The 26,177-nt window shown below is 43.9% G+C and overlaps 1 protein-coding gene across 7 annotated transcripts in view; it reads left to right on the top strand.

The window, feature by feature from the left end:
• Positions 1–26,177, top strand: part of Apbb2 (amyloid beta (A4) precursor protein-binding, family B, member 2) — a 278,787-nt gene that overhangs the window by 233,455 nt on the left and 19,155 nt on the right. For 3 of the 7 annotated variants that reach the window (XM_013009103.1, XM_013009098.1, XM_013009099.1), the window contains one exon: positions 24,236–24,241. The exons of the other annotated variants lie outside the window; for them this stretch is intronic. In XM_013009103.1, the coding sequence (XP_012864557.1) occupies positions 24,236–24,241 (6 nt within the window). The remainder of the gene's footprint in view (positions 1–24,235; positions 24,242–26,177) is intronic. 7 annotated transcript variants of the gene reach the window in all.

Below are 26,177 nucleotides of genomic sequence, written 5' to 3'. Positions count from 1 at the left end.
TGAAGCATGATCCTCAAATCTCAGCCTCCTGAGTAGCCTTAGCCACCGGAGCCCAGCTGAGTACAATGTATCTTGGTCGATGTAACCCATTACACTGTTCTCCCCCATCTGTCCCCATTCCTTCCCTACCCTCAGGTTAGGTAGTTCAGTTTTCACATAGTGTACACCGAATATAATGATTGTGTTTGCTCACCCTTCCTCCCTCTGCCTTATGATCTGTTTCATTGTTAGGAGTTTTTTTTTAACCTCGAAAGCACTTTCTTATGTTTTTTATTGTAAAATTCGTGTACAGAAGGGTTACAGTTACATGAGTGAGGTAATCAGTACATTTCCTGTGGAGCATTGTTACCTCCTCCTTTCTTTTTTCCCTACCATCCCTTCCCTCCCCACCTCCCAACTTCACCCTTCCTTCCCCAAGTTGTAAAGTTCGTTTTCAACATAGTGTCTTGTACATCTCATTGTTTCAATGAGTCAACCTGTATCCTTATCTTAACATTTTGTTTTTTCCCTTCCCCTCCCCAAATTAGAAAAATGTATATGCAAGATTCAGGGCACTGGAATCAAATACAGTGACAAACAGGGGTTACACCATGAGGAAGAACATACAAAGAAACAAAAAATCACATAGTATATTTTAAATATGTAAAAACAATAGCAAGAAAGAAAAAAAAACACTTGTGTCCCTATCCTGGGGTTAGCATCATCTTCTATGGTCATATGTACATAGCTTTTTACCTTTTCTGCTTATCCTAAACTTATACTAGTTATTGCAAATAAGGGAAACCATAAGACCTTTGTTTCTTTGGGTCTGGCTTACTTCACTTAATATAATTTTTTCCACGTCTTGAAAGCACGTAGTATGTACCATCTCTACTCCGTTGGCATTAGGAGGAGCTCATATTGTGGATTGTAAAGAACTAAGATTGAAACCCGGTCCTGTGATCTGGTAGTCATGTCTGTCTTGGTTGTAAAGTAGCATGGAGCATATGTGTGACACATTGTGCCTATGGAACATTTTATTATTGGGATGTACCGCCCTTAGACTCTGACACTGTCAGATAAGAGCTAAAAGTAAAATTGTGAGTTCCTGAATGCTCTGTTCTTGAATACTTCCCTACCATTGTATCTGAAATTTGTTAGTTTCCTGATGAGTATCTGCTGGAGGAAGAGCATGGTTTTCCAAGAGACCTGCAGGCCATGCTTGAAAAGAGAAACTTGTTTTAGAAACTACTTGTGAATGAGATGGGCCCTTAGGTTGTAGTTCCCAGAACACAGTGTGGTGAACAGCATTCAGAATGACCAAGAACACCCTGTGGTTAAACAGGCTGAATGCTGTGCCTGAATATTGAAAACATTTGCATTGTCTAACAGCAACATAGTGCCTGCCACAATGTGACCTTTTGTTTTTAGTTGCCATACTACTAAAAGGAGTGAGAACGTTTTTAAGGTTAGACTTCCTAGCTTGTTGCTGTTATTTATGTGTGCACAGGCGAGCAACTTAACCCTCTCTGAACTCCTGCCCCTCAGTAATGTGTAGCAGTACCAACCTCCTGGAAGTAAAGGATGATTCCTGTCCTCACTGCTGACTTCTGACCCCTGCAGGCTGTTTCCTAGTAAAAGTCACTGTATTACCAAGGAAGGAGAAGCCAGGGTACCTCTCTCCTTTATCTACATTGGGTGGCTCCTTGGCAAGCACAAGCCAGCCCTGGCGTGGCTTCTCTGCATAGTCCTGTCCTCTGGGCCTAGCCTCCTCCATCATCTGCTTTGGTACCTGCAATGGCTTCCTACCTCACTGCCCCATGCCTGCTTTTCAACTCTCTCATCACTCAGTTCATCAGTTCTACCAAATCCCACCTTAGTACTTAGGGCATTTTTTATGTCCTGATTGGTGAGCATTACTCAAGCACATTTGCTGACATAGTTACTAGTAAAATTACGCTTATACTCTTATATTATCATACTAATTATATAATATTAATACATAGTAATTGTATATTATAATTATATAATTATAACGCATATGCTTATATGTTATAGCATTATGATTTATTATATATTATTATATACTATTATAGTATTATATTAATGTTATAATTACTAATCCTTGGTCCAGAGGAAACTGAGGCTCAGGTGAAATGAATGAACCAGGATCCAACTAGTGAGTTACAGGTCCTAGCATAAAACCCTTTTATTTAATTTCTCCTTCTTCTACTAACCTTTGGATAGGTGCCTTCACTCTAACTCATTCTCTAAGGACCTCCCTCTTAGACCTTGAAAGCTTTTCTTGGACATGGACATAGGCTGAGAATACAGCCAGCTCCAGTGTATGCTTTTGAAATCATGCACTATTCTAGTTGAGAATGACAGGAAGTTACCATGGGCCATTACCATCATGGGGCTTGGGAAATTTGTTAAAGCTTGCTGTGATTTGGTCTTGAAAGTCCTCACAGTAACTCAAGTGTTAAAGGTGTGGTCCCCAGGGTAGTACCATGGTAGGTTGAAGAACTTGAAGAGGTAGGACCTACTGGAATGCCTTTAGGTCTGTGAAGCAAGTCCTTGAAAGGGATCATGAGACCCTGCCCACCCCCCCCACCCCCGAGATTTTGTTTCTTGGCCATGAGATAAGCTGTTTTGCTCTGCCACACACAGGATATGTTGACTCACCAGGTCCAAAGCCATGGAGACAGTTGATTATGGACTAGAACCTCCAAAAGTGAGCCAAAATAAATCATATATATATATATATATGTATACATATATATACATATATATGTTGACTAGCTCAGGTATTTTGTTGTACTGACAAAACTGACCAACACCAAAATCAGTTACTATAAGCAACAGAAAACAATAAGCAGTCTTTAGCAAAAGACAATTTGTCTTCTGCAACCCTGAGGCAGAAACAACCTAAAGAATAGACCAGAGGCTGTTGTAGTATCAAGAAGCACTTCTGCCTTTTACCTTTCTTTTTGGCTTCATTCTTTTCTCCATTTCTTAGTTTACATCTCTTTTCCAGCTAATATAAGAATGCAGTGTCTCACCAAATTCCTGAAGGAACAGACTTACCTAGCATAGGCCAGGTGTCTGCTCTGGTCTAACTGATTATACAAGCCTCTCGTACAAAATGCCCACGGTGGTCAGTGGCTTGGGATAGAGTGTCGTGTTTCAGAAAAGGAAGCTGGCACAGACAAGCCAACAAGTGTTTGTCATAGAGTTCATTTCAAGATTTCACACAGCCCAATGACTCATGGTGGCAATATGAGCTGCTGTAGCTGGGTTGAATTGTATTTTCAGTGTTGTGTGACTATGTGTGTGTGGTGAATTTCATTCCTCACAGTATCTTAGAAAAGTTTTATTACTTTCATTCATTTTACAGAGAAGAGGGTACATTGAGAAAAAAATCACACATGAAAAATCACACATTGGCACACCATAAGGCCATAAAGGCCCACTAAAATGTTAAGGATCTGCTTCTGGTAGAACTTAAAATACATTAATTCAGAGTAGCAGCTAACACTGATCAGAAATTATGACTCATTTAAATATACCTTTGGTTAACGGAAAAATAGGATAGGGACAGATGAAGGTCACATATATCTATAAAAAGTAAAAATTAGAGGTCCCTGGTGGCTAAAATAATAAAGTGATTCTTCGATGGTTAAAAGAATTGATTTAACCCCACCATTACTCTTTAAATATAAATAATTTTGCTTGAGGTAACTAACTCCCTTGTGGGAAGTTTCCTTCAATCTCCCAAGATGATTCAAAATTTGGAATTACTGATTCAGTCTTCTGAGTATAAATCATATATATATATATGAGAGTCTTTAAATATACATGTTCCACTCAGTTAATAAGTCATGAGTTCATTTAATTTATCATCAGTGCAGTCAGAAGTCATCAAAGTAGACATTGAACTGTAAGCATTTACTTCTTTTTTAAATTTTTACTTTAAGTAGTTAGTTGTACAAAGGGGTTTCAGTTGAGCATTTACTTCTGTCCTTTGAATTAATCCTAGCACATTACACGTCTTAATTTTAAATTAAATATTCTAAATATTAAAGTTCTAAGATTGATGCTGCTTACTGTTAAAATTGGCCATTGTATTTCTGTGATCCTAAAAAGAAAATGCAAAGCTTGCTTTGATAATATAGTTTCTTCTCTTCAGAAATAAAACAATGCTCTTTCGAATAGAGAAGGTAAAATCTACACTCTGGCGGACCACTGATGCTCAAACTTGAGCATACATAAGACTCAGCTGGGTCTTTAGTAAACACAAGTTAACTGTCTCTGTGTCCCATTCTCCTAGATTCTGCAGGAAGGTCTGGATTGGGAGCTAAGAACTTGCATTTTAGTAGGTTCCTGAGTGATGCTAATTCTGTTTGTGCACTCTGCTTTGATAGGCCCTGTTGTAGGCTGAAGAGAACATTTCCTGAGAATAGGTATGAATGCTTTCAGTCTTGCAGCTTTGAGAGAAAGTGCTAGGGGTGACAGATTTAAATAACCAATCTGTTCTGCCATGAGGCTTATTCTTTGGTAGGAACTCAATTTGGAATATATGAGTTTCCTCTCTCTGAGGTAGAAACACAAAAAGCACAGAGGATTTACTGTTATGCTAATGGAGTTTAAAACAGAGCCTCTTTCAAAGCCTGAGAGGCCTAGACATGTGCTCATGTGAATTTTGTGAAATTTGCAAAAGGAAAATATTTTGAATTCTTTTTCTTTAAAAGGGCCCCAGAGCCAGGATGCCTGTAAACCTAGCTAGCTAAACTACCCATACCTTGAGCAACAAAGCTCAGAGACAGTGCCCAGGCCCTGAGTTCAAGCTCCAAGACTGGCACTACCCCTTTCCCCACCCCACCAAAAAAGACCCCAGAAACTGTCCATGAAATCTATATCATCTCTGTGGTGACAGATTGACATAAGTAATCTATTTGTAAGGAGTACAGGTTAGGAAATGAGGAAGAGGGTAGATGGGGACATTGTGTCAGGGATGTGAGCCTTGTATGACCCCTGTAGGGAACTGCATTTGAATGAGCTCAGCAGGACATTGAGCAGATGAAAATTCAAGTTGATCTCAGGTCACCCTCGGGGATCAGGTTGCTCTTTGTGTGAGGGTGTATCTTGTGACAAGAGCACAAGTTAGGAGAGTGAGATGCATTCAAAGCTTGCCTTCATCCCTTATAATTCACTTATTCTCTCCAAGCCTCTTATCTATACAGAGATGTATAGATATGTCAATAATAGCTAACCTAACATGGCCAGTGGTACTATGCCACGATAGAAATGAAAAATATTGTGAAGATATTAAATGCTACACAAAAGTTAGTACTTTGTACCTATCCTATACTAACAAGTAGTATACTCGTTTTTCATGTTACTAGAAAGATCTTTTGCTAGATCAGTAGTGAGCAAGTGTTTTCTGCAGAAGGCCAGCTGATTATTATTAGGCTTAGAGGATCATTCCTTCTCTGTCTTAACTGTTCAACCTTGTCATTTTTAGTTAAATATAAGCATAGATAAAATATAAATGAAGTCCATGGCTGTGTTTCATAAAGTATGCTAAAATCTGATCCAAAAATGACACTTCCTTTTATAATTAGGACCTTCCAATTGAGTGTAAAGCTAAAATGGATACTCACAATAGTGATGTTTTTATTTAAACAACATGGAAAAATATTAAAATGCTGGCAGAGTGTATCTTCTCGAGTTTCTATGGTCCTGTGGTGTCGCTGATTTCTCTTTAGGAAGGAGACACATAGGCGGGCTAGGGCAAGCAAGTGAAAATGGATTGGCAAAGTGAAAGGCCATTTTGGCTCAGAGCTCTAGCTGGCTTCTTGTTCTGCTTCTTGTCGTAGAAGTGGCATTAGCGGGCCAAGAGGTCCCAAGCCAACTCTCCCCTGGGCCTGGGCCCCAGCAGCAAGCCCCTACTAATGGAGTTTTGTGACCACCAAAAAAATGAAAGCAGTTCTCTTTTATAATCCCCCAGTTATTTTTTTAATGCTTACTGGCATGCCCGCATTTGTGAACATGGAAAACCAAGATAAGTCCACCCAAAAAAGCTTTTGGAAAGTCATTCAGGTTAAATGACTCCCATCACCCTAAAAGGGAGTTTAATCACATGAAACTGCTGGAAACAGGGTTCTGTGTGAACCTGCTTTTATGTTTCTTGAGTAAATGTTGGTGTGAGATCACTGGAAATATGATGACAGTATGCACAGCCTGAAGAAAATTCCAGAAGCCACCCTTCCAGAAACCATGCCATAATGCATCCTTGCTCACACACAGGAGCTCCAGGATCTGCATGCTTGCTGGCACTTTCTATTGCCAGACTTCGTTTGAGAGTTGTTGTTGCTTGACTTGATATTCTGAAACGTACAAGGGGCAACTCCTTGGCGTTTTAATCTGCATTTTCCTTAAAGTGAATGGTATGGAACAGCTTTTCTATGCTTATGAAAACTGTGCATGTCTTCCTTGTTGAAATATTTGTTGACATTTTTTAAAAATCGTGTTGTCTGTTTCTCATTGTTGGTTTTGTTTATAATCACCTCCAATTGGAAACAATGCTAATATATCGCCTGACAGATGCATAAGCTAACTGTGGTACATCATACAATAGAATTCTCAGCGCCTAAAAGAATTGAACTGATAGACCGAGCAGTCATGCCCAGGAAAAGAAATGAGAGTCAAAAAGCTCTTTCCCATGTGATTCCATTTATGTAACATTTGAGAACAGACAAAATACTGGAGATGAAGATCAGATCCATGACAGGCTGAGGGTAAAGGAAAGCAAGAATTTTGTGTGAAGGTGTGTCTCCATCCATTCCTATCAGCTCTCCATCTCTCCCCACCCATCCTTCTTCCCAGTCTTCCCAGCCATGGACTTACTATCAAATAAGCTTGAATTTCTGGTGCAAAAACACAAATGTGACTCTTTACTAGTGTAATCGGGGAAGACATCAGCCAGCTAGCTTCTCCTTTGGCTATGTGGTCACTGCTGAGAGAGCATATTATAATTGGCTATCTTCACCTTCCGTTTGCCACGCCCATCCAGTCTATGTTGGTTCTTAGAGAGGGTAGCAGACGTTGAGGGGAGGAGTAGCTGAGCATTTGGGGCCCTGAGTACTCTGCTGGTTCTATAAGGATTCTGACTCAGAGAAGGTAATGATGTTTGTGGACATGGGCACTGTGAGTGGAGGAGGACACATCGAATCGCTTTATAGTTCAGTGAATGCCAGGGAATTGCCCACAGTCTTATGTCTGGTGGGAGGTTGTGTCTGCTGAATATTGCATAAAGAAAATAAGCAACGCTGCCTGCCGATGGCTTGGAAATCTTCCACATGCAGAGATTTTTGTTGTACACATTCATTTATTATAAGTAGCCTCTGAGTTTTATAGGGTAGAGCAGGCAAACTCCAGGATATTGGGCAGGAGAATAACTTCTCTTTAGATTTTCTGTGAGAACTGAATTAAAGAGATGCATGCAGTTGTAAGACCTAGGGGTCTTTTAGAAAAAGGTCACACATCCTGATTTACATGCAAGCCACACTTTGGCTGCAGCTGACATATTTCATGGGGCAGTGGGCATTCCCTTCTACAAACACACTTCATGGACTCTGCCAAGAGCACCATTAGGGTCGTGTTCCTGTCAAATAAGATGAGAACACTGCTCTGGGTCCTCAGCTCCCTGGCATTTACTGACCAAGTTTCCTGTAGCTGTGAACTGAATTCGTTATTGCTGTTTGTCATTGATGATTGTGTGGATAATCTGCATCTGAGTTCTGCCTACTCAAAGCAGTATTATGATTGCCTGGATACAAATATGAGTGTTACCAGGGAGCTTTTTAGAAATGAATCCTCACCCCAGACCTAATCGATCAGAACCTACATTCCTCATCAGCAAGTCCTCATCAGCAGTGCACTTGTGCGTGCAAGCTAGAAAGGTGTGTATCCGGGTGATGGTCCTGCCCAGACAGCCCACCTGCACTGTTGATAACCTTCTTGGGTCCTGTGTGACCCTGGGAATTGTGGCCATGGCAAGTGTTCCCAATGCTCGTGAAGTGTGGTGCATGCCGCATAGCTGTAAGTGGACTTCCATAAGTGCTCTGTGCTGAGAGGGCTACCAAAGATCCAAAACTCAGGAAAGCGCAGCTGCCTCCTTCAGAGGGCTCTGCGTGTAGTCGGTGACTCAGAAATCCACCCACATGCAGTACCCACTCTTCACTTCCTGGAAGGAGATTGTCAGGCCACAGTCCAGTGGAGTGCTGCTGTGGGGAAAAGCAGGAAGTCCGCACCAGACCAGCGCACTCATCCACTTGGAGTGAGAGCCACTGACCGGCCTGGGCGCGACTTTGATTAGGCAGTGCAGATACCAGGATGGTTAAGTACAATCTCCAGTATTTAAGGGATCGTGCAGAGCTTTACTCCTCCTCAATTCAAGAAGAATTTTAAGTGGCTCCTTGTACAAGGCTGTTTTTACCTCTGACGTAGGCACCCTAAGGGTCTTTGTGGCTGGTATTGAAAGATGGTTCAAATTCATATTTATATATCTTCTAGTAGCCTGTTTTCCAGGAGCAAATTATAATGCTTTGTTCTATAATGAGCTAAGAGTGTGAACATTGTTAGGAAAATCCCATGGCTTGCTTGTTTAATGTTTATACTCATCTAATGAAACAAATTGAAATTGGATTATGTCTATTGCACATTATGGCAGCTATCCACTTTAAATGCAGGTCTGAAAGAAATACAATTGATTTTTTTTCTGTGCTTCTTGGGGACATCATAGATTATTGGTATGCTGGTGGAATTTTCAATTAGCCTTGTATGGAGGGAGGAAGATAAGTGTCTGGGTTTTTCCCCTTAATATTGTATGCAAATAAACTATAATATTTCATTCTAATTAGGGACTGCAATGACTTTCAACTTTGGTGATTTGCTACCCTGTTTTTATAAAGCATATCGGGTTTTAAAAGTGGATAATAATTGTGAGGAACATTTTTATTTTTGGAAAAAAAAGGGAACAATAGAGAACACCCTTTAATACTCAGTTACTAGACTAATAGCTATCTTATTTATCAGGGAGTAAGTTCCCATCTGTATCAGAATTGGATATATAACCAAACCTGCTTTTTGTGAGCTAAAAGTTCACAGCATCTTTCATATGCCCCTCTGTGTAGGCATTGTACCCAATGCTAGGCACTTCATATTGATCAAACTTCAATCCTACACAAAGGCAAGTGTTTCGTTACTACTGCAGTAGCACAGTGGCCCAGAGAACACACCGGCAAGGATGAGCAAGCCTGGGAAAAGAGGGAAGAGCCTCATAGAAGAGGTGACACTCGGACTAGACCCTGATTTTTAAGCAGTTACTTGCAAATGGGAAATTTGTTCTTTAAATTGTAAAAGCACAATCCCAGGTATGTGAGTGGACATGGAGGTTTACAGTTTTAGGCCAACTCAGCCTCTCCTTTCAACAACAACAACGACAAAAACCCTAGTTGAAATCAGGTACCAGAGGCTCACTCTTATAATCCTAGCTAAGCAGGAGGCTGAGATCTGAGGATGTGGGTTCACAGCCAACCCAGGCAGGAAAGGTTATAAGATTCTTGTCTCTAGTTTGCCATCAAAAAGCCAGAAGTAGCACTGTGGCTCAAGTGGTAGAATGCTACCTTTGAGGAAGAAAAGTTTAGGAACAGTGCCCAGGCCCTACATTCAAGCCCCAGGACTGACCCCCCCCCCAAAAAAAAACAGGCATAATGGTCTAAGGCAGAGGTAAGGAGGATAGAAGTCTGGTGCTAGTCTCAAACAAAAAGCACAAGACCCTATCTGAAAAATAAAATAGAGCAAAAAAAAAGAGCTGGGGGCATCATCATATCAGTGGTAGAGCTCTGAGCAAAGGGCCCTGAGTTCAAACCTCAGTAACCCCAAAAAGTGAAAGAAAAAAAAGTAATTAAAAAGGTACTACTTAGAATGTGAACTTGTTAAATTGAATTGTTAGTGTGAATGCTTATGTCAGGAATTGGGTTCTTGAAAAGATAGCAAGGAGCAGTCCCTGAAATTACCCTTAGGTTTGATAATTTGCTAGAAGAAGTCACAGCAGTGACTTCCTTTGGTGATTGTTTTCTATTGAGAAAAGGGACTAATTAAAATCAGTCACGGGAAGAAGTGCATAGGGCAGAGCCAGGCAGGTCCCAGCATGGACCCTGTGCTTACCTTCTTCCTGTGGAACTATGTTTTTGCTCTATGACCACAAGTACAGATATTGTTGATAGTGGAAGCTCATCTGACTTGGTGTCCAGAATTCTCATTGGGGCCCCATCACAAAGGCAGTTGAGTGGGCTTTGTATGTGGCACCTGCAGGGGTGGAGCTGATACTTCAGGACCCAAGGCCGCTATGCAAGCAGCTGTCCTTTGTCAGCCATAGGAATGAAGTCTTAGAAATTTCCTCCCAGAAACCAAGCAAATGCCAGACCTTTCTTTGGCCAAGGTTCAATTCTTCACCCTAAACAAGAATAATAAACTATATTGTAAATTTATACAGTGAAGGGAGTAAATAATAAATGATTATCCAAACACACAATGCCAAACTGTAGGGAAAAGTCTGTGATGCTGAGTTGGGAGGGGGTTCTTCAGGATTCAGCATTCTTCTGAGATCTAAAAGGCACAAGGATCAGCCAGGCAGGCAATGCAAGGAAGAACATTCAAGAGCAGAGAACTGTTAGTGCAGAGGCTCTGAGGTGGAAATCGCTGGCTGTGGTCTGGAAGAAGGTGGGGGGGCTGGGGCAGAGAGAAAGATGAGGGAATGTGGTTGCAGCAGTGGCGGAGAGAAGCAGAGACAGACCCTAGGTGGCCTCAGAGACCCTGACAGCTAATGTGGACTTCACTCCTGGTGCAGTGGGGAGGTCATTGTAGGGGTTTAAAAGATAACGATTATTCACACTTGTGATTTGGGGAGTGGTTTTTTACTTTTAGCTATTTTTCAAATAAGATCTTGGGGTTTTGTCCTGGGCTGGCCTACAGACCATAGTCTTCCTACCTTCAGCTTTCCGTACATGTCATCATACTCAGCCCTGTGATTTTGTTTTAAAGGGACATGATTGCGTCATCATGAGAACAATCTGTTAGAAACAAGTAAAGAAGCAAGGCAATTTGTCTAAAAACCACAGGAGGTGATAGCATTGCCAGGATTTGTCAAGTGTGACTTCCTGCCTGTAGACCCTCAGCACTGTCACTGCGCCGTCACCCTGTGAACATCCACGTCACCCTGTGAACATCCAGCAGCACCATTTGAATTGTTATTTCCACCCTGCTCTAGTCAGAAAATCAGATACATGAGCTCATTAGAATTAGGGATATATAGGAGGAAGGGGACATTCTAAGGGATGATGGGTACAGTTTGGTGAAAATGGCTCAACTCTGGACATGGTAATGTCTGCTCTGGTGGCTGAACTCCAAACCTCAAATTTACCCTCTAACTTCCATTCTGGGCTATGTCTGCACTCTTTGGGTTAAGTAAACAGTTAATTGTAAATACCTCTTCTAAATGGCACAGGCATCCCTGGCCATAGACTCAGAGGTATCTCTATGAATTCAGTCCTGCACTCCCTGTTAACTGGGAAAGCCTAATCTATAACTGTCAGTACAAAGCCTGGCATTTAGGGGGTGCATTAAATAATAAACAATATTTATCCTGTTTTAAAACATGAACAGTCAAGAATTTCCCATACACCCACAGGGTACAAATAAAGCTTCCTAGTTATATACTATCTTGACCTTTCACGTCTTATTTTCTGTTCCTTTGTTATTGTTTTCTTTAAAGTGGGGGGAGGGCACGTATTAGATATAATAGAAAACATAGCTAGTGCCCTCTACCTGTTCACATTGTTAACAGGTTGTTCAAATAGTTTATTCTCCCTAGAAACAATTAGAGAAAGTACATTTGGGGCACACAATATAATCAGTAAAAGAGCTTCGTTTTCCTTTCAAACTCTTATTTTGGCCAGCGACTAGCTACGACTCTTATTTAAAATGCTGTCATGAAGCCAAATGGACACTTTCCTCTTTCTGCATATGTAGAGGAAGGGACTGGCAGCTAGAGGTGATCAAGTTAGAATACCAGAGTGAGTCTGGCTTTTTTTTTTTAATTTTATTTTAATACCACTCCTGGGGCTTGAACTCAGGGCCTGGGCACTGTCCCTTAGCTTTGTAAGCTCAAGGCTAGATAGCGCTCTACCACTTGAGCAACACCTCCACTTACGGCTTTTTAGTGATTAATTGGACTTAAGAGTCTCCGGACTTTCCTGCCAGGGCTGGCTCTGAACCGTGATCCTCAGATCTCAGCTTCTGAGAGTATTTAGGATTACAGGCTTAAGCATTAGCTCTGGGCTTAAGAGATGTCTCAAGAGAAGCAAGAATTGTAGCGAGGTGTGCAGGTGAGGTGCTGCTACGTGCTTTGTGTGAACTGGCAGCTTATCTGTAAAATACAGCTCGCTTCACAATCCCCTGGCTGTAAAATCCAGTTATCCTGATTCACCTGACTATAGTTGCCGTTCTGCTTTGTCCTGGCATATACAGGCTTTCAGGCTCTGGATTGCAGCGCCCACCCCACAGTGGGGTTAGAATCAACTTTGTAAGTCCTGAGAATACAAAAGGGGAAACGTTTGCCACAGCAAGGGGGTTTGTAAGAGGAGAGATCCCTAATTCCACCCCACTGGGCTTGCTCCAGGCCTGCCCCTCACAGCTGGAAGCATCTGCCTGGAGCTTCTGAGCATCTGGCGGGAGCACCTGGCAGGCAGGAGCAGGGTGGGCGAGCCGCCGCACAGCAGCCAATGGAGAGCGAGCAGTGAGGGCGGAGCCGCGCGCAGTAGCCAATGGGCGGCAGGCTGTAAGGGCCGGGTGGGCCCGCCGCTGGGAGGCGGGAGGCGCAGACGCTGCTGCTAGCTTGAACTTGAGACGCGAGGACCACGCGCCCGCAGCTCGTTTGCACGATTGCAAACCTCCTGGCTGCACCCGGGTAGGGAACAGCATCTTCACCCTACGCAAGTAGACGGAAAAGCAAAGGTGAGGAAGTTGGGGACGGGTGGCGCGCCTTTGTCTGCAGGTGCATTCAGAGGTACCGAGTTTGGAGCTAGATGGACCCGGAAGACTCTTGGGACAAAGGCTGCAATCTCTGGTGCAGGGCATCCCTGGCAAGTGGGTGGCTGGAAGGGCCGAGGAGGGGTCTTTCTGTCTCGTAGGAGGGAATAGTGAGAATTGTGGATAATGAGGGATTTCACAATGTGGTGGTTTGTTCATCTTTGCACCGGGCATTTCTGTTACAGCTCATGTTGGGTGCTTTAATCTGAGTGCATCCGTCTCGAATGTTCCCCCAGGAAATGCTCACTTATCTGTTCTTTTCAAATTAAGAGTTTAAAAATCACAGTGTTTTTCTTAATCCAATATTTGGAGTAAACGCATTATCCTTTGTGTGGAAAGGCTACATTTCCAAATAATTTTTGTTGGATGATTTCGAACATTGGTGTGACTTTTGTGTTAGAAAACTCAAATTCTCAAAATGTAGAAAGGCAGCCAACTTATCACATGCCCGCTGTTGGCACTGAAAAAGTACTGTTTTGGAAAAGAAAAACATGACTTAAATATCGCTTGCAACACTTGATTAGATTCTCAAAGAATCTGTGCTTTTTCTCACTATTATCTACTTCTCTGTACTAATATTGTACCCAGTCACGTCTATTGATCCCCTAATTAATGTGTAGCTGTGAATCTTCCTTACTGCTTTGGGTGGGAGAAGGCGGGAGGAACTGGCAATCCCATTAGTCTTTTTCCTCCCTTTTTTTTATAACTGCAGCTGCAGCCTGGCTTTGATCAGATCATGAATGGGGAATTCTCCCTGTTCCCTCTGGGTTTTCTTTGGCCATTGAACACACTGCCCCTCCCACCCTACTCTGACCCCAAAGCAGTTACAAGTGTTTTCTCTAAAGTTCAGATCTTTGCTACTACTGCCTTTTAGTTGTTTGCCTTCAGAAAGGAATTATTAAATGTCTTGAGACCTTTCCCAAGAGGGCAGAAGCAAGAATATATTGTTGGGAAAACTAGTACTTGGAAATTATGTCTTTAATTTTACAAAAGGCGCCTTTGGCTGTGTTCTTCAAAATGGATGTGATTAAATGTTCACTGGGGGAAAGACTCCCCAATGCATCAGCCAGTGTCATAGAAGGTGCGTGGTTCTTGGCCCAGTGGGAAGAACTCTGTTTCTGTAACAATGGACACATTGTTTTAGTTACCCTAGCTTCTGAACAAGCTAGCTTTTCAAGCTTTTCAGCAGCAGGGATCGCTTATTTAACAAGTTATCTGTTACTTACTGTTTGCTGTTGCTGGCATGGGTGAGGATTCTGTGGGATGCTTTCATGCATTCTTGGGGCTCAGGCCATGCTAGCATAGGACCCAGAAAAGGTAGGCAAGGGGTGTTACTACTGGCAGCTGCCGTGGAGATCAGCTGGAGATGCAGAGAGATGGAGTCTCACACACTTTTTTGCCTGGGCTGGCTTTGAACCATGATCCTCTGGTCTCAGTCTCCTGAGTAGCTAGGATTACAGGTGTGAGTCACCAGCACCCAGCTACTTGCATACTTTTACAGTAGATACATCTCAAAGGAGTCTAAGCTGCAAAGAGAGCCAGAGCTAAGTTTTAAAGGGTTATGATAATCCTAATCTGTTACAAAAACTATCAGCCATGCCATCTCTTCCTTTCACCTCAATAGCTTTCATCTTAACCAACCTCTTAAGAATATGGATTTCATTCTGTACCACAGACTGAGCAAGGCTGTACATGTGTCTACTGTCTCTTGAGTGTTAAAAGATGCCTGATTCACAGGCTCAGGGGCCTGTGGAAAGCCCACTTTCTCATGGATTTGGTAGAATGGATTGCTGGCACATAATTTCTTATCCTTCTGGGCTTTCAGACATTTTACAGATATCTAAAATCATATACTAAATAATAGTGTAGCTTGTTCTTTTTAAAGTCCTATTTTAGATACAAAATAAATTGTTTTTGTCGGTCATGGGGACTGAACTCTGGGCCTGGGCGCTGTCCCTCAGCTCTTCAGCTCAAGGCTAGCCCTCTACCACTTGAGCCACAGCACCACTTGGCTTTTTCTGCTTATGTGGTGCTGAGGAATCAAACACCAGGGCCTCCTGAATGCTAGTCAAGGACTCTACCACTGAGCCACCTTCCCAGTCCCAAAATAAGATTTTTGAGAGGCTCTTAGACCTTCAGATTTCTCAAACCCTACCTAGCATAAGATCTTCTCCATGAGTAATTGTTCAATTGCCATGTGAATGTAGATGAAAATATTTCATTGTCTAGACCATCTTAATAATCTACAGGCTAATCTAATGTTCAACAAATATTGAACAACTATGTGTTGGGTGTCACAGGTTCTGAGAACCAGGAGATAAGTCATAAAACCAGTTGAGGAAGTAAGATGGTATAGATCATGCTGACTTTCTTGAAGATAACAACATGGAAAGTAGCTCAGTGAGTAGGTACCAGCAGGAGAAATCCCATCCTGGACTGGGCTTGACAGCTGAGAAGTCAGTTGTGTGGGGACATGTAGGAAGGTCTGAGGAAGCAGATCAATGTGCACTTAATGATAGGGAAGAAGCCACCGTGGCTGGATCCAGGAGCAAGAGGATCCATGGTCTAGGATGGGGAGAAGCAGATGAGGACAAGATCAGGCAAGGCTTTTGGACTGTAGTTCAAGGTCTCAGTTTTATTTTGACTGGTTACCACTTGCAGAGTGGCCATCAGATGAATATCCACAATCAAATTTATTTCGTTAAAAAATATTATTAGCCAGGCTCTGGTGGCTCACGCCTGTAATCCTAGCTACTCAGGAGGCTGAGATCTGAGGATTACGGTTCAAAGCCAACCTGGGCAGGAAAGTCCATGAAATTCTTATCTCCAATTAACCACCAGAAAACTGGAAGTGGCGCTGTGGCTCAAGTGGTAGAGCGCTCACCTTGAGCTGAAGAGCTCAGGGACAGTGCCCAGGCCCAGAGTTCAAGCCCCACAACCGACAAAAAAAAAAATTAATAAAAAATCTTTGAGTAAGCTGATAAGCCGCAGGGACATTTGGAGCAGGAGTGGAATGGGGGACCAGTTAGGCTGTGCTAGTCTTGGTAGTAGGTGTAAGGAAAAGCAGGCAGGACTCGGAGTGACTGTGGAAATTGCAGGAAGGGGAGTGATTCGGGAGTGAGTCACTGGTTATTTCTCTTGGAAATGCATGTTAAAAGAAATAATGACTGTTCAAGGACAAAGTTATTAAGCAAAGCAGGGACTCCTTTTAAATTTATGTTGTGTCAAGACCTTGACTTAATTTTGTTTTATTCTGCAGTGTGAATGATCAGACATGCCCAGTAGAATCTTATGCTTTGGCCAACTTTTCTAAGACTTTTTTACCCTTGAGTGCTCTGACTGTCATTTGCTACTTGTTACCAGACCTTCGAGCATTTTTCTTTGTTCTAGCATAAAACATAAGATTGAAATAAGAAAAGAAGACAGGCTTAAGTCTAAACCTATATGAAATTATTCTACCTCTGCTGCCAATTTTATAAGAAGCCATCTATAAGGACATTCAGTTATTTGTTTTGGATGCAGTATCCTCTGTAGTTCTAACAACTGACATTCTCTCTTAAATAAAACTTTTCTATGGACATTTTAACTCATAAGGTTAACTTCCATAATAACTTGCTGAGAGAATCCACTGAGCATTTGGAAAGCTAGATATTGGTAGCACTGGGATTTGTATTCAGGACCTCACACTTGCTAGGCAGGTGTTCTACCTCTGAGCAATACCAATAGATCTGTGTCTGGACCATAATTAACCTCCTTTACACTTTCCATTGAAACTGGGATGATAGGCGCATGCCCCTATGTCCAGTTAGAACTCCCATTGACATGGAATCTCACGAGCTGTTCTGCCCAGGCTGATCTAGAACCTCAGTCTTCCCAATCTCTGCTTTCCATACAGCTGAGATGATAGGTATACCCCATCACACCCAGCTATTGGTTGAGAAGACATTCACCCGAATACCTGGGCTAGCCTGGCCATGAACTGTAAACTTCCCAATCTCAGCCTTCTAAGAAACAGGATTACAAGTGTGAGCCACCAATGCCTGGCTTCTTGTTTCTCCTCTTTCTTGATCATGTAGCTGATAGGGAGCCATTGCCTATCATAAACCAGAATACTGTACTGCGTATTGCTAGCCTGGAAAAAGTTCAACATTTGAAGTACATTCTCTACTGAATGCTGGTCACTTTCATGCCACCATTAAGCTACAAGATCACCAGGTTGAACCACAGTGAGTGGAGGACCATCTGTACTTCCTTTCTGGAGGGATTTTCTCTCCCCTCCTTTGGGCTGTAGAACTAAGAACTTGAAAGCTTAGGGCATCTTTGTCAGGGAACTTTGGTTTTGAACACAATTTTGATTTTGCAAAAAAATAAATAAATAAAACAAATTGGATATAGAAACAATTCTGTCATCAGCAGTCAGTATTTTGAACAGATGGGAAGGGCAGGAGGGGCCACGGCTGCCAGCCTTTCTGATCTAGAAGCCAGGACTGGTTACCCTACAACATGTAAGCTTGTCTCGAGATGAATAAATTATGAGGAGTAAAATAATTATGATAGAAGGAAAGCAGCTGCCGTGGGCACAGTTGACAATCAGGCCAAGTTGGCCTGATTCTGTCATTTCAAAGCATGCATCTATTTGCCAGGCTACCTGCAAACACTGTTTCCAAGGATTCTGGGGGGCTTTGTTTCCATCCCCCGCCCTCTCCAAACATTCTTAAGAACAGAGCTAGTCAGTGGCGGCTGGAAATAAAATGACTAGTGCCAGAACCACAAGAAAACTGTTTCACACATCATGTGTTCATGTAAGATTTTAGTGGAAAAAAGATTGGCTGGGGGGGTGGGAGTGGGGATTTCTTCCCTGGGGGGTGGGACTTGTTTTTGGACTGAAATCATGCATGAAACATACCAAGCCTGATAGTTTAGTGTTGTTTTGTTTTTTAGAATCTGCACATTGGAAAGCTCTTCTTCCTGCATCTTGGTTGCTATAATTTGGTGATCTCCAGGGGTCCCTTGGGGTTTATATGCTGGAAACTCAGTTCCTGGTATGGTAGTGTTGAGGTGGTGGAACTCCCAGTGTGAGGAAATTAAGTCATGGGGAACGGCACCCTCCAAGGGATCCCTGCTGGTGCTAAGGGAAGCTTCCTGAGAGCAGATTTTTCTAAGTGAGCCTGGCACCGCTCCTGAATCTGTCTGGCTTCTCTTCTTGCCAGTCGCACTTTCCTTCTTCCACACTCTCCCACCATGATGTCACTGACCAGATTACAATGTGGTCAGAAGGCTCCCATCAGATTCAAGCAGAGTGCTGGGGCCATCCTTTTTAGAGCTCCAGATGATGAGCTAGTGTATAAAGTACCCAGCCTCAGCTACTTGGTTACAGTAACACAAAGTGGACGGATCCATTCGCAGACTCATTTCTACCCAGTCCTAGGTTTGTCAAGCATTATTCCATCCCCTCAAGACAGTTTCAAAGGCCCACGCTTGGTTTATGCTCTGTTACCACCATCTTGGAATGTTTAATGATAAAAGAAAGAAAGGAAGGAAGGGAATTCTATGTTTCCATTTTGCACTGGGCTCTACAAACTATTTACCCAGTGCTTGTCCATGTTGTATGCTATGCTCTTGAATCAGATCATCTATATAGTGGATAATCTGATTCCATGAAGGCCAAACAATAATAATTGCTTTGCAGTCTCGGTGACAGCTACTCAACTGTGTTTGTAACACACAAACCACCATAGCCTATGCCTCAGCAGATGACTGTGGCTGTGTTTCAAAGATGATTCATTCACAGAATGGGCAGGTTTGACAGGTCATAGTTTCCTAACCTCCAATCTAAAAGACCTGAGCAGAGCCTGCAATGACAATTGGCATTCAGACTTCTCCTTGGGAACTCAGAAGATTGAATCCCCTTTGGGCAGCTTTGTGGTGTGCTGAAACGCAGTTCCCAGAGACACTTCCTGCAGACCAAGCTATGCAGTCCCACACCTGAGCCTTTTTAAGATGGTTTGTTTATCCTGACCTGTCCAAATTTGGATAGGGACGGGAGTATAGACTCAAACAGTTAAAAATAGGGTGATACCGTGGTAGCTTTGAGAGTTTTATTTTCTTAAGATTTTTAAAAAAAATAATCACATTTGATTTAAAAGAAAAAATGCTGGCATAAGAGACCAGCTACTTGTAAAAATAATCATGCTAAGCTAGGCACTGGTGTTTCACGCCTGTAATCCTAACTATTCAGGAGGCTGAGATCCAGAAGATCCAAGTGCAAAGTAAGTCCAGGCAAAAAGCCCTATGGGACTCTCTCTCTCTAAAATTACCAGCAACGACAGCGTTGGATGCATAAGCTCAGGTAGTAGAGTGCCAGCCAAGCAAGCCTAAGGCCTTGTTCAATATTTGGTACCACCAAAATAAACAAGTAGCTGTTCTACAAAGGAAGAACATACGTTGGTTCTTTCTCACCATGTACCCTCTGATAGGGTGAGGGCAGTGCCCTGAGACCTCCTACTAATGTCTTCTCCCCAGTCTCAGCTCCAGCACAGGGAGGGTTTGTTACACTGGGTCTTTTCCTGGAGTGATACATAAAGATTAATTCCTCTTAGCGGAACAGATATTTTAAAAAATGATCTCAGGTGTACAGATATAAAGAAAATTATCTCAGGAGTCAGTACATCTTGATAGAAATCAATATACAAGGGAAGTTTATACATTGATTTCTAGGAGCAAAGAAGCTGCTTTTCATCTAGACAAATGTCCTGAAGAAAGGAATCTGCTTAGGGGTCCTGAGACAATGTTGTCGTTTTGACTGGAGATGATCCCAGTGCACATTGGCTTCGCTCTCAAAGAACGTCAGAGATGAATGATCTTCCCAGAGCTCGCCTCCTGCCATGCCGATGAAATATATGTTTTATTAACGTAGTTAGAGATGACATGAAAACTGAGTATGAGCTGAAGTCATTTCCAAAGTGCTGTGTGTGATAAACAGCAGTGGGAGAAAGAGAAATCCAGCCAGCTCACCATGTTCTCATAGGTTCTCACCAGCCTGCTCCGGATGGGGGAGGGAACCTGTGTCCCTGCTATTCTGACTCAAATTTATATGCTGAGTGGTGAAGACAGAAAGGACACACACGAACATGCACACACGCACATACGCAAACTGAACTTTGGGCAGGGAGACAGAAGAGGCAGCAGTTCAGGTGTCAACCATGGCTGAAAGTGGAGTGGAGAATTGAGTACTCATTTACATTCCAAGGTCCTTCATTTCTGCTGGGTTCTAGGAAGCTGTAGATGAGTTTGGGAGACTACTGAACCTTTCCATCTCCATCCTCTTTCAAAACTGCAGAAAATGGGGGATCTGAGCACCTTCTTCCTAGACCCTTACAATAAGAACAGTTTGGAGCACCCGACCCCCAGCTCAGTGGACCTTTCCCCTCTCCTGCAGTATTGCACCCCAGCCCTCAGGGAAGGTCCCTCTACAGCTATGGCCAGCAGGAATGCAGTCCTCTCAGCGATCTGGCTGTGAGCACCACTTGTGTGCCCACTGTACAGATGAAGACATTGCAGAACAGAGACTGACCAAGAATACACGGCTTGTGTCTGTCAGAAGGAGGAAAAGAAGCAAAGAGGGGGAATTAACTGTCAGGTCTAGGAGCTGGTGAGAGAATTTTCATGACATCACCTTCACATTTTGTACTTTGCTGCCATGTGATGAATGATGATCTGTGCCCAGATCTTTGAGGATAAAAGATAAGCATCCAAACAATGTAGCACATAATGGTTCTGCAGAAGCAGACTGGCAAAGCCCAGGAGAGGCCTTGCCTGTGTGTTCAGTGTGAGGAAGGTGGATGGCTGTGTCACATAAGAAGTAGGCGACCTTGCCAGGGAAGGAGACTCGGTGGTGTTCCCATCCAGAAGCCTGCGATAGACTTTGTCATTCTGGGTTGCTTTTCCATTCTTTCTTCTCCTCTTCCTCCTTCTCTTTCTTTTTCCTTCCCCCTTTTCTTCTCTCTTCCCTCCCTTCTCCCCCCTCCATCTTCTTCCTTTCTTCTTTCTCGTCCTCCTTTTTTTTTGAATTTCCTATTCATTCAGATGCCCAGTTAAACATGCCAAGTAGTTATGTACAGTTTATGTTAAGGAAATCATTGCCAACACTTCCCACATTGCTTTCCCAAGGAGCAGCATCTGAGAGCAGTCTGGACAGGCAGCGTTGGATCATGGGGCTCCCAAGAGATCAGCCTTAGGGCTTAAGTCTTCCCTGAGATACCTCCTACAGAAAGGAGGCAGTAAGCTTGTGACTGACTATATTTAGCCTGTTGGCTCCCACAAAGTCTGGCCTTGTGTAGAGGTGCAGCTTGAGTCTGATGGTTTTTCCCAGCACATTGCAAGGTACTAGAGCAAATGCTGCTGTCTGCAACATTTCTGGAATTTTGAATGACATTTCAGTGATCCTTAGAAATCTCTTATTTATGGCTGGTTTTCACTTTGACACTTAAACAGTATCTATTAACCCCAAAGGACCAACTATGTTCAGTTTGCAGGATCTTTTTTTTCCCCTCTGAGTTCTGCCATTAGGAGGTGTAGTAGCTATTTAACAGTATTATTTCCTTAAGTTCCACTAATGGGGCAAAAAGTAATAGTTATAGACAAAAGAAGCACATCATATGCTAAGATCTTTAGATTTAGAGCCATTTGGCCAAGTTTGTCATACATCAGACAAAGACATTATATGAAGAATGAGAAATTAAAGGACTGGAGATGGAAGCTTATGCCTTTTGTCCCAGTTTCTCCAGAGGTAGATATGGGAAGAATCTCAGTTCAAGGCCAGTCTAGGCAAAAAAAAAAAAAAAGCCAAGAAGATTCTATCTCAAAAATAAGCAAGACATGGTGGGGCACACCTGTAATCTCACTTTACAGGAGGTAGAAGTAGGAAGTTCTCAGTCTTTTGCCTTCAACAAAAACATAAAGACCCTATTTTTTAAAAATAAAGCAAAGGGGCTGAGGGTTTAGCCCAGCAGAAGGGTGCCCGCCCGGCGCGCGCAAGGCCCTGGAAAAAATAAAAATAAAAAAATAAAGCAAAGCCGGGCGCTGGTGGCTCATGCCTGTAATCCTAGCTACTGAGGAGGCTGAGATCTGAGGATCTCGGTTCAAAGCCAGCCCGGGCAGGAGAGACCGTGAGACTCCTATCTCCAATAAACCACCAGAAAACCAGAAGTGGCGCTGTAGCTCAAGTGGTAGAGCGCTCGCCTTGAGCTGAAGAGCTGAGGGACAGCGCCCAGGCCCAGAGTTCAAGCCCCATGGCCGACAAAAAAAAAATAATTAAAAAAAAGCAAAAAAAGGAGGAGTGGCAGCCAGGGGCTCAGGTGTGGCACCAATAGTGGAGCACCTGCCTACCAAGCGTAACTAACCCTGAGTTCAAAGCCCAGTAGCATAAAAAGAAACAGAAGAAAAAGCCAGGCACTAGTGGCTCTTATCTATAATCCTAACTTCTCAGGAGGCTCAGATCTGAGATTGCAGTTCAAAGCCAGCCTGAGCAGACAAATCTGAGAGTGGAGAGAGAAGAACCGTGAGGCCTGGAGTTCAAGTCCCTGACCAGCACAAACAAAAAATAAAAGTTTTATAAAAGGAGAAATGGAGAGCTTTTGGTTCCTCTCAAAGCACTTTCTGATGACATCTGAACCAGCATCTTCTCAGCGCCTCTCCTCCCAGGCGGGAGGACTCCTGGAGGATGAGGAGATTTGTGCAATTAGCATGTAGTCTTTGGTTCCTTTGCTGGTAATCTAGGTTTCCTCTGAAGATAGACTTTCCTAGATGCAGGAGGACCTTTGGGGATGCAGAAGGACTGAGCAGAGGGGATTCCAGCACCACCTCCCCTCTGGGAGGGAGGCCATTGCCCCTCCTCCAGGTCACGGTCCCTCCACAGGAGATGATTCATCACCAGTACCACTCAGTACTGTGTGGCTGAGATGTGAACCACTAGACGACATCGTGGTGACCATGGTCATGATGCGGGCCATTGCACCTTTGTGACATGCCTAGCATTTCATCTCCCTTCTTTATTCTGTTGTTGTTGTTGTTTTGTGCTGATACTGGGGCTCAAACTCAAAGCCCCATATTCTCGCTTGGCTAATTTGCTCAAGGCTAACACAGACTTTTCTGCCTGGGAACCTCAATTCTGTTTACTTGTGGTTTTTCACTTGAGACTCCCTTTTTCACTTCAGATGGCATCTCGGGTGTGCTAGTTTCTTCCTCTCATGTAATGGCATGTCACAGTCATTGTCTGTGATGTGGTGTGCAGCTCTACCTTTCTGTGCCACTGCTGTGTGGATCATCTCCTGTCCTGCAGGGCCCTGCTGGACCTTTGGGGCCCTGGCTGCAGGATGCAGGAGAGCAGCTCCCCAGGAATTTTGCACTTCTTCCTTTCCTTCTATCTATCTTGGGCTCCCCACCTCTTCAATCAAGTGTTCTATGCATGTATGTCTTTCTTGGTGGGGGAGAGGCTGCCCTTGTGTCCCTCCAATTGTCTGTGACAAGAGGACTTAATGAGGGACCCCCAGGCAGCTCTGGGGGGGGGTGGAACTCAAAATGTGCTGCTCTGCCCACACCTGCCTGCCTTCATCACCTATCTGCCCCTCCCCTGCAAGCTTCCACCTCCTGTCCCCTGCTCCCTACCCCAACCCTTGCCCTTCATCTCTGCTCCTCCCCATATGTCCTGATGCACCTGCTGCCCATAGAAAGCCTGACAAGCAGGTAAGGCTGCGCCCCATCCCTGTCCCTGTTTTGGGAGCAAGCAAAGCCGTCTGCTAGAGTTTACTGTGAGCAGTTGCCTGTGTTTCACTGGGGTATTTTAAGCCCGCTTACCTCCCCCAGTTGATATGTTGCCTCTGTAAATTCAGCTGGCATCTCTTGGCTTCATCGTAATGTGGCTCAAAATACACTGTTCTGGGTTGAGAGGGTTCGGCTAAAATAAGCAGTGGCAGGCTATTAATTGCTGCATAGTTGGGAAATAAAACAGGGCTGGTGCTGAGGAGCTGCTCTTATTCACTGGGTGCCGTGTGAATGCTAACTGTTGTTTCTGCTCTGTTCCCTCATGCCTGCCCGGATTCAGAGAGAGGTAACACCCCGCGCCGCCCTCCATGTCTGCAGCTCACGCTTCCTCCATGCTAGCGCCATTGTCTGCCAGCCCGGCCTTTCACAGGCACAGCTGGTTCTGTTTCACCATGTATCACCATCATTACCACCAATGCCCCTCATCCTCTGCTTGTGTGACCCTGTTTGGGGAAGGTGATGGGCCGAGGGACCAGCTGAAAAAAATCGAATGAGCGTGGGAGGGAGCGCACAGGATAGAAATGTTCGGGTTGCATGCGCTGCATGCTGAGGGACACTCTAGCTTAGGGCTTACAGGACGTGTTCTCGGGAGGTGTGTTCTGCAGGGTTTGGCACTGGGCCGCTGGCCCCGTGCGTGGAGCACTTCTTCCTCGCCACTGCAGGGGGACTGTGGCCATGGAAGGGACACAGACCTCAAGCACCATTGTCACTGTCACCCCTTGCCTGACTGTTGAGAGCTACAGTCTCTGCACTTCTAGCTCTGTCGCTTCCTAAAACCGTCATTTTGATGGAAGAAGGGTGCTGGGGGAGTTTTCTCCTTCAAGGACGGATTGTGGTCATTGCTGGGCATAAGGAAGAGGCAGGCAGGCATCTCTGTGCTGGCATCTGTGTCAGGCAAACCCTGCCTGGCTGGGGGCTGCAGAGTAAAGGAGAAGTGTTTCCTAGGCCTCACTGTGGAAAGACTGCCCTGGCTGGCTGCCACTTCCCCTCGCCATGAGCTGCCCTCATCACCTAGTGCTTGGGAAGGGAAGGGACTGCCCTCTGAGTTCATGTCAGATCCAAAGCAAACGCACAGCCTTTGTCAGAAAGAGCTAGAAAGGCCCCTTCCTGATGCTTACTTGTAGGTGGGACCTAGCCCTGTGTACTGGGAACAAGTCTGCCTGTTTCCAGCTTCCACCACAGATGAGCTGGGAGGAAAGTGTGACTTCTTTTTCCTGGTTCTGTAATGTTAAGTCCCATTTATCAAGTGCCTGTCAAGGACCAGACTCCACACATTCCCTGCAGAAAACCTGTATTTGACTTGAGCAAATACAAATTATGTGAAAGATGTTATCAAACTGTGGAGCCTTGGTGAGGAATATCACCAGCGGAGATGAAGAGAAAGCGAGTCTAATAGGAACTATGGAAGGGAGAGACACAGCCAGCCACACAGACCATTGTGTAGCTGATGAGGTCAGCTTGTTCTGAGCCTCTCCAGAAAGAAAAGCTATATCCAACAAGCAAAAGTTGCAGAGAAGCAAGTGTCAGTATTTCATTCAGAAAAATATTGTAAGGCACAGTAACTCATCCCAGCTGTCCAGGAAACAGTGATTGAAGCCACCCTAGGCCAAAGAGAGGGGGAAAGAGAGAGAGAGAGAGAGAATATGTGCTAGCAAGGCCCCTCCAGCTCAAAGAACAAGCCAAATATGGTAAAACACACCTATCATCCCATCTATGTGAGAGGTGGATCATAGTCCAAGACTGGCACAGGCCAAAAAAAACCCCAAAACAACAACCAACAGGTGAAGATTGTAGAACACTGAGCTTAAATCTCATTACTGGGGAAAAGGGAGGAAAAAGGAAAGTCTAAGATGGAAAGGAGAAAAGAACCTTTCCAACAACAGGTCAGGCTGATTTGTTAGGGATAAAGGATTTCCTACCCCTGAGTTCCTCCAGGGTCCACCTGTGGGAACTGCTTGGAAGGGACGGAGGTTAGCCAATACAACAGCTAAGAGTCCTGAAACACTTCTTAAATTCCTATAGAGGAACAATAAACATACGGAAATTCCATTTACCCTAAGAGAGTTGAAGGGGAGAAACTTAAGAAAAGGGGCAAATTGTTCTATCTTGGACATTTTTTGGGGGGTTTGTCCAGTCATGGGGCCTGAAGTCTGGGCCTGGGTGCTGTCCCTCAGCTTTTCAGCTCAAGGCTAGCGCTCTACCACTTGAGCCACAGCACCACT

This window comes from Dipodomys ordii, unplaced genomic scaffold, assembly GCF_000151885.1.
Source record: "Dipodomys ordii isolate 6190 unplaced genomic scaffold, Dord_2.0 Scaffold8, whole genome shotgun sequence".
Taxonomy (NCBI): Eukaryota; Metazoa; Chordata; class Mammalia; order Rodentia; family Heteromyidae; genus Dipodomys; species Dipodomys ordii.
Note: the sequence above shows the minus strand (reverse complement) of the source record. Positions and strands in the feature narration are given on the sequence as shown.